This window comes from Neolamprologus multifasciatus, chromosome 14 (genome assembly GCF_963576455.1).
Source record: "Neolamprologus multifasciatus chromosome 14, fNeoMul1.2, whole genome shotgun sequence".
Classification (NCBI taxonomy): domain Eukaryota; kingdom Metazoa; phylum Chordata; class Actinopteri; order Cichliformes; family Cichlidae; genus Neolamprologus; species Neolamprologus multifasciatus.
This window is the reverse complement of record NC_140452.1, coordinates 24,010,577-24,019,189: the sequence shown is the minus strand read 5'-3', so window position 1 is coordinate 24,019,189 and position 8,613 is coordinate 24,010,577. Positions and strand designations below refer to the sequence as shown.

The 8,613-nt window shown below is 47.7% G+C and overlaps 1 protein-coding gene and 1 pseudogene across 1 annotated transcript; one reads left to right on the top strand and one right to left on the bottom strand.

Moving 5' to 3' along the window:
- Positions 1–588: 588 nt before the first annotated feature.
- On the top strand, positions 589–3,576 carry LOC146504105 (uncharacterized). Its single transcript, XM_085131191.1, has one exon. It carries the CDS (start codon positions 1,733–1,735, stop codon positions 2,897–2,899), a length of 1,167 nt encoding a protein of 388 aa, XP_084987317.1. The 5' UTR covers positions 589–1,732; the 3' UTR covers positions 2,900–3,576.
- A 1,177-nt stretch (positions 3,577–4,753) lies between these two features.
- Positions 4,754–8,341, bottom strand: LOC146504104 (uncharacterized; annotated as a pseudogene).
- Positions 8,342–8,613: the final 272 nt, after the last annotated feature.

Here is an 8,613-nt window from a genome sequence, read left to right as displayed (position 1 = left end):
CTGGGTAGGGTGCCGGAGGGCGAGCGTCTGGTGGCCGGGTCTTAGTCCATGGAGCCCGGCCGGGCACAGCCCGAAGAGGAGACATGGGCCCATCCTCCCGCAGGCCCACCACCCGCAGGAGGCGCCATAGGGGTCGGGTGCATTGTGTGCCGGCCAGGAGCGGAGGCCCTGGCGGACTGATCCCCGGCTGCCAAGACTGGCAATAGGGACATGGAATGTCACCTCTCTGGTGGGGAAGGAGCCTGAGTTAGTGCGTGAGGTTGAGAGGTACCGGCTAGATATAGTCGGGCTCACCTCTACGCATGGCTTGGGCTCTGGAACCAGTCTCCTGGAAAGGGGCTGGACTCTGTCTCAGTCTGGAGTTGCCCCCTGGGGTGGGTATTCTAATATCCCCTCGGCCTGCTGCTGGTACATTGGGGTTTTTCCCGGTGGATGAGAGGGTTTGTTCCCTGCGCTTTAGGGTCAGGGAACGAGTCCTGACTGTCATCTTATGCGCCGAGTGGCAGTTCAGAGTACCCAGCCTTCTTAGAGTCCCTGGGGGGGGGGGGGGGGGGGGGGGGGGGTGCTGGAAGGTGCTCCACCTGGAGACTCTGTTGTCCAGCTGGGAGACTTCAATGACCTGGAGGGGCGTGATTGGGAGGAACGGCCTCCCTGATCTAAACCCGAGCGGTGTTTTGTTATTGGACTTCTGTGCAAATCACAGTTTGGCCATAACAAACACCTTGTTCGAACATAAGAGTGTACGTGGCACCAGGACGCTCTAGGCCGTAGGTCGATGATTGATTTTGTAATCGTATCACCAGACCTGCGACCATATGTTCTGGACACTCGGGTAAAGAGAGGGGCTGAGCTGTCAACTGATCACCACCTGGTGGTGAGTTGGATCAGGTGGCGGGAGAGGACGCTGGACAGACCCGGTGCACCTAAACGCGTAGTGAGGTCCTGGGTCTAGATTGCCCCTCTGGGTGGTGAGGGTACCTGGACCTATGGTATAGAGCATGTTTGGGGAATGTGAGTGTGTATACAGTGTCCATTTCTGTTTGTCTCCACGTTGGGCGAGTGCTGAATATTTGTATATGTGTGCATGAGGGTGGGAATGCACGTTTGTGTCTGCTTGTGCCTGTTTTTTATGTGTCTATATGTCAGGTGGGGTCTTAGGCCACATTCACACTGCAGGTCTTAATGCTCAATTCCGATTTTTTGATCAAATCCAATTTTTTTGTCTGCTTGTTCACACTACAAATAAAATGTGACAGCAAACACGCTCTAGTGTGAACCCTCAAAGCAGCCCGCATGCGCAATAGAAGACGTCACACACAACGCGCTCTGTTTAGACCCAGACCAAACAGTATTGTTTGACTGATGGCCGTTAATATAAGGATCCAAATCCAAGATGGCGCCACGTATGGATGCCCTGGTGCTTCAGTGCGTTACTTCTGTTTTGTTTTTGTGCATAACTTGTGTGTCTGGGCACTCCTCTGGATATTCTTACACCAGAGAAGAGCTTCTTAACTACAGGACTACAACACCTGTGGATTTACTTCCAATATTTGCCACATCTGTGGCAGATTTACTGCAGACTTTGATCAAGAAAGTGAAACACCGAAGGAGAGGAAAGCGAGCCGGCGCACTCGTGCATCTGAGGAGACGCGGACTGCGAACTGCGAACTGTGAACTGTGAACTGCTCTTCCTGGCATCTTCCTTTCCAACGTACGCTCACTTAGGAATAAGATGGACGAGCTGGCCCTGATGAGAATCATGAACAGAGACTTTGCCTCTTCCTGTGTCTTATGTTTTACGGAGTCGTGGCTCTGTGAGGACATCCTGGACTGCGTGCTCAAGCTGGAGGGTTTTCATCTGCTGTGCGCGGACCGGCAGGCTTCTCTCTCTGGTAAGACCACAGGTGGAGGTGTCTGCTTCTACATTAATAGTGGCTGGTGCACAGATGTAACAGTGATTGCTCAGCACTGCTCTTCCTCTCTGGAATACCTTTTTATTCACTGCAAACCGTTTTATTCTCCATGGGAGTTTGCTTCATTCATCTTGGCCGCTGTTTACATCCCGCCAGATGCGGATGTGCAGGCAGCTCAGTGCGCACCAGCGGAGCAGATACTGCACATGGAGCGGACATTCCCGGACTCTCTCATTATTGCTCTTGGGGACTTTAACAAAGCCAATCTGAGACAAGAGCTTCCCAAATACAAGCAGTATATTAAATGCCCGACCAGAGAGGAGAGGACATTGGACCACTGTTACAGCACGATCAGCATGGCCTATCGTGCGGTGCCCCGCGCTTCACTCGGACTTTCTGACCACGTCATGATCCACCTGATCCCCGCGTACAGACAGAGGCTGAAGCTCTCCAAACCTGTTGTGAGGACTAAAAAACTGCTGAGCAACGAGGCTGTGGAGGAGCTTCGCACATGTTTGGAGTCTACAGACTGGGACACAATGAAGGCTGCTTCTAACAGCTTGGACGAGTTTACGGACATTGTCACCTCCTGTATCCACTTTTGTGAGGACAGCATTGTGCCATCACGCACCAGGGTGAGTTATAACAATGACAAACCCTGGTTTACTCCTAAACTCAAAAAGCTGTGGCTGGAAAAGAGAAAGGCGTTCAGAAGTGGAGACAGGGACTGCTACAGAGAGGCCAAGTACAGGTTCACTAAAGAAGTGGACATTGCTAAACATCAGCACTCTGCGAAGATGCAGCAGCAGATCTCAGAGAATGACTCGGCCTCTGTGTGGAAACGTTTTAGGAATATCACCAACTACAAGCCTAAAACCCCCCACTCCACTGATGACTTGCTCTTGGCCAACACCCTTAACGACTTTTACTGCCGTTTTGACGGAGCCATCAAGCAGCCTTCACACCTCCAACGGCCCCAACAATAGAGACACTTTGGACACTCATTCCCCCACCTCTCCCCCCTCCATAGAGCCATCACCACCATCAAACACTTCATCTACAACACCTCCCTCCACACCCCACACCAAGGAGAATTCACACCACCTTCTCCCACCACAACTCTTCATATTCATGAAGCAGATGTGAGAAAGCAGTTTAAGAGTCTGAATGCTCGAAAAGCTCCTGGCCCAGACGGTGTGTCTCCTGCCACCCTCAGACACTGTGCAAACAAGCTGGCCCCAGTGTTTTCTGGCATTTTCAACTCCTCACTGCAGGCATGTCATGTGCCTGCCTGCTTCAAGTCCTCTACCATAATCCCTGTCCCCAAGAAACCTACACAGCAAATCCAGCATGTCCAAATTAACACTGTCAGATTTGATTTCAACACTTTTAAAGTGTCTATATGGGTCCACACCAGAGAGTGTTAATTTAACTCTTTTTGGAGAGTTAGTATGTTAACTCTGATTTAGTGTTAAACACCAAATCTCTCTGGAGTTGATAATTTAACACTTGGTGTTAAGAGTTTATATATTAACTCTCAAAGAGTATTTTAGTTTAACTACATAAGAGTTATCTTCTAATTAATTCTAAAAAGCGGGAATTTTACTGTTCTGAACTTCTAGAAATTTATTTTGGAAATAAACATTTACTAAAAGACGTAATGGTTTTTGAAAAAACATTTATTCTGAACTGTGCACCACAATTTCAAAACATTTTCTGAAAGATGTAACAGTGTACATGTTCTCACTTTCATTAGAATTTCGTTTATCAAAAGGTCTGACATAGGTGAGCTGGTAAATGCAAATAACAGCATTCTCATCACTTATTTCAATAAATACAAAATACAATATGCATGTCCTTCAGTCATCACTTTGTGGAACTTCAACGCACTTCTGCTCTCCCCCATATTCCATCTTCAAGCATATCCTATGTGGAGATTGAATAAAAATTAGTTGACACTAATTAATGGCACAAATCAATTGCAGCACAGTAAAAAAAAAAGGAATCCTTTTTGAGCCATTACTTGTGTAAAGTATTTTCCCAAAAGACAAGGACACAGACAACAGGTAATACTGAACTAAATGTAAAACCTCAACCTTTTTCATTTTTACCTAAACCGTGTGCACAAAACTCTGGAGGGATCTAAATGCTAACGTAGAACTCAGTCGGGACTCGGGACATCTGCTACTGCTGTTTGCTCGTTTTTTATGGGAGATCGTTTTGAGGCTTCAAGTAGCACCATTATATCAACATTTCACATTCTAGACATTGTTTTAAGTGTATTTGACCAAGAAATTTGACTGAAAATTCACATGCAAGCTTTTTTTCAAGGCTGTGGTATTTGCCCGCAAACAATACCTTTCAGCTAGCTAAAACAGAATATTATGCTATCACCGAGCAACATGGCTAATGCCTTTCACACAGCTTTGTCTCAACTCCAAAGAGCCACAGAAGTAAAAGCTAATAACAATAATTGAAACAATCTTTGGAAACATGACTTACCAAGCATGGCAAACAACTCAAATATGTAGAGCAAAATGTTCTGAAACGGCTTCACTTCAGCTTTGATCGGAGCCGTGCTGGGGGCGGAGTCTGTGAATTTACTCTATTGGTGTCATAGCCCCTGTAGGAGTTCAGAGTTAAGAGGTCAAGAGTTAATGTTTCCATTGTAACACCTCCAGATTTGAAATAGAAACACTCATTTTTAACACTCGATTTTAACTACTATCATTTTACACCTCAGAGTTACATTAAAAGAATGTGACTCTACTTAGAGTAAAATTAACTCTAAGACTACTAACACCAAAACATTTAACACTTTTGAATTTGCTGTGTAGGATCACTGGACTAAATGACTACAGACCTGTGGCTCTGGCATCTGTGGTCATGAAGTGAACCTGTACGCCAGGATCCTGTTTGTGGACTTCAGCTCTGCCATAAACACCATCCCTCCAGACCATCTCCAAGGCAAGCTTTCCCAGATGAATGTGCCTGATCCCATCTGCCGGTGGATCACTGACTTCCTGACGCACAGGAAGCAGCATGTGAGGCTGGGAAAGAATGTCTCGGACTCCCGCACCATCAGCACCGGCTCCCCTCAGGGCTGTGTTATTTCTCCTCTGCTCTTCTCCCTGTACACCAACTGCTGCACCTCCACCCACCAGTCTGTCAAGCTAATCAAGTTTGCAGATGACACCACCGTTATTGGACTCATCTCGGACGGGGATGAGTATGCCTACAGGAGGGAGGTTGAACGTCTGGTGTCCTGGTGCAGCCACAACAACCTGGTGCTGAATGCCCAGAAGACAGTGGAGATTATTGTGGACTTCAGGAAGCACACAGCCCCACTCCCCCCCATCATCCTGACTGACACCCTCATCACCTCTGTGGACTCATTCCGCTTCCTGGGTACCACCATCACCCAGGACCTGAAGTGGTCACCTCCGTCATTAAGAAAGCCCAGCAGAGGATGTACTTCCTGAGGCAGCTGAAGAAATTCAACCTGCCAACACGGACGATGATGCAATTCTACACCGCAATCATCGAGTCCATCCTCACCTCTTCCATCACCGTGTGGTACGCTGGAGCCACTATCAGGGACAAACAGAGACTGTAGCGTGTTGTGCGCTCTGCTGAGAAGGCGATTGGCTGCAGACTCCCATCTCTGCAGGACCTGAACACCTCCAGGACACTGGGACATGCAGCTCGGATCACAGCTGACCCTTCTCACCCTGGACACAGTCTGTTTGACCTGCTCCCCTCAGGCAGGAGGCTCCGTTCCATTCGCACCTGAACCTCTCGCCATAAGAACAGTTTCTTCCCCTCTGCTGTTGGACTCATGAACAATAACCATATGACCAGTGTTGGGAAGGTTACTTTTAAAATGTATTCCATTACAGAATACAGATTACATGCCCCAAAATGTATTCTGTAACGTATTCCGTTACGTTACTCAATGAGAGTAACGTATTCTGAATACTTTGGATTACTTAATATATTATCATGCTGTTTACAACTACATGAATGTACTATTGCTGTGATTTATTACTGTTACTGAAAGTCCGCGGCTCCAAACCATAGTAAAGGGACCTCTGGCTAATACGTTGGGTTCTGTGTCGGGATCGTAGCTGAAAACTAGCTTTACTTTGTTGTCTGGGTCAACTTTGCTAGCGAGAGACAAAGAGAGGCGTTGAAAGGCTGCTGCAACTGAACTTATTGTTTCGGAGGAAAACACGAACACGGTGTACAGTCGAGTCTTAATAGCTTACTTACAGCTGGGCTCGTCAGGCACTCTTCTTGGCTGCAGTGGTTATTATTATATTTACATACTTCCAGCTCCCGTTTCTGCTCGATGACAGCTCGTACTTTTCCTTTTTCTCCCTCCCTCGCTCACAGACACATAACGTGTATGGCAGTCCATTCTCCCTGCAGCACGGACTACACTGCCTATGATGCTACATTCTTTAGAGCTATACCTGTAGCATTCTGCCTATTAGCTTAGCACAACAACAACAAAAAGGCCTCTCTCACCCAGGAAACATGCAGAGAGAGAGCGTCACCCTGTAACCATGGAAACCGTAACGCTGCCGCCTGGAACAACAGAACGTAGCTGTCAAACAAAACCCAAACAGTCCTGACCCGCCACAATATGAAACAGGGAAGTACCGACGTGTAATCCATTTATTTCAACAAAGTAACTGTATTCTAAATACCACGTTTTTAAACGGTAACTGTAACGGAATACAGTTACTCATATTTTGTATTTTAAATACGTAACGGCGGTACATGTATTCCGTTACTCCCCAACACTGCATATGACTGTTCCCACCACTAACACATGACCCTACGCTGTGTTCACTGCATCATTCCATGTTTGGCATTGATCACCACCTGCACTCATGTATATATCTATCTACTTAGCACTTTTAATTCTTATTTTCATGTCTATTTAAGCGTTATATGACAGTATGTTTGCACTAAGTACCGCAGCAATTTCCTAATGTTGTAAACCTGCTCAACATTTGGCAATAAAACCCTTTCTGATTCTGATTCTGACTTGTTTTGGACTTTACATTTCCCAATTTTGCTTAAAGTTATAAGGTTATTTTGTTATTTACATATGGCCTAATAATTATCCTTATTGCTGTTTTAGAGAGGAGCGGTGCTTTAAAGGATAGTTGCAGATTTCTGTCAGAATCTGTAGATTATACAGTACAAATAAAATGTTCACGTTTCTCCAACGTTGTCTTCCCAACAGTTTCACTAACATCTACACTGGACGGCCAGGAAGTGTTCACGATGTCTTCGCTTCTCTGGCGCTGATAATTGGCGTCTGTCTTGTGTCAGTGACGTAAAAGACGGATTTCATTTAATGACCATTCAAACAGCAGTCACTTTGTAAAACATCAGATATGTATCGGATTCAGTACCACATATGAAAGTGGCCCAGGTCGGATTTGAAATATCGGATTTGTGCTGTTCACACTGTCATACCATGATCGGATATGGGTCGCATAGGGTCAAAAAAGTTGGATTTGATGCGCTTTTGCCTGCAGTGTGAACGTAGCCTTAGACTCCACCTCTCTGGGAACATCTCTGTCCCCACCACACTCCCTGCCAGTGGCTGATGCCCTCAACCGTCAGTGCGTTGGTGGTTCTTGGTGTCCAGGGTTGGGCTAGGGGGTGAAAGGCTGGATCAGGTGCTGGATGAAGTGGTAGACTGACAGGTGAACAGACTAGCTCTTCCAAGCCTTCAGAGTGAATGGTCAGCGGCTGGAGAGCCTCAGCTGAGTCTCTAGGGGGGTCAGGTTGGACCCTGGCCACCCTTAGCCTGGGCACTGGGACAGGCATGGGAGGTGGCTGGACACCAGTCACCCCCACCCGAGGAACAGGAACGGGCTCGGGGGTAGACTGGGCTGCAGCTGCCCTCGTCCTGGGAGCTGGCATAGGAGTGGGTGCTTGCTCGGTGTCTGCTGCCCGAGGGGGCACTACAGGGACAGGCTGAGTCTTAGCTGCCTTTACCTGAGAAGGTGAAACAGGTGAAGGGGAACGCTGAATCTGAGCCGCCCTGTTAGCAGAAAATGGATGAGTAATTGGTGAGGAAATAATGAGTGAATGGGAGAAATTATCAAGTTTAGCAGGGATGATGTCTTTAGCAGTGGCCTGGGACGGTAGAACAGTCTCTTTGGAGGTGGCGGGGTGAGTAGCAAATGGAAAGTCCAGAATGTAATCACAGTAACCAGTTTTTGGCTTAGGTTTACGGCAAACAGTCTCTGAATTGCAGTGTGGAGAAAGAAATATAGTTTGTTTCGCTCACCACCGGATGCTGCCGCTCCAAGCAGGAAGAGTGATGGCGACGCGAGCCTCGCTTCTTCGTTGCGGAAACAGCCGGGCCGCTGAGCGCGGGAGCCTCCGTTGAGCTGAGGTGGGAGGCGGAGCCGCTGTACCAGGGCGAAGAGGCTGGTGAGTGAAGCGGCTGGCAGGCAAGCAAAGAGCGGAGCGGCGAGAGAGCGAGCGGCCAAAGCTTGGCCAGTGATGCCCACTCTCCGCGGCAAATGCTCCAAAACAAGTGAGGCAGCAGGTGGAGGACCGATGCCCTCCCAGAGCCAGACGAGTCCCCTCAAAGACTTGCTCCCTCTCTATGGCGTTATTTTTGTGCCACTATTCTGAGCGCACGTAAAACAAATTGAGCGCACGTAAA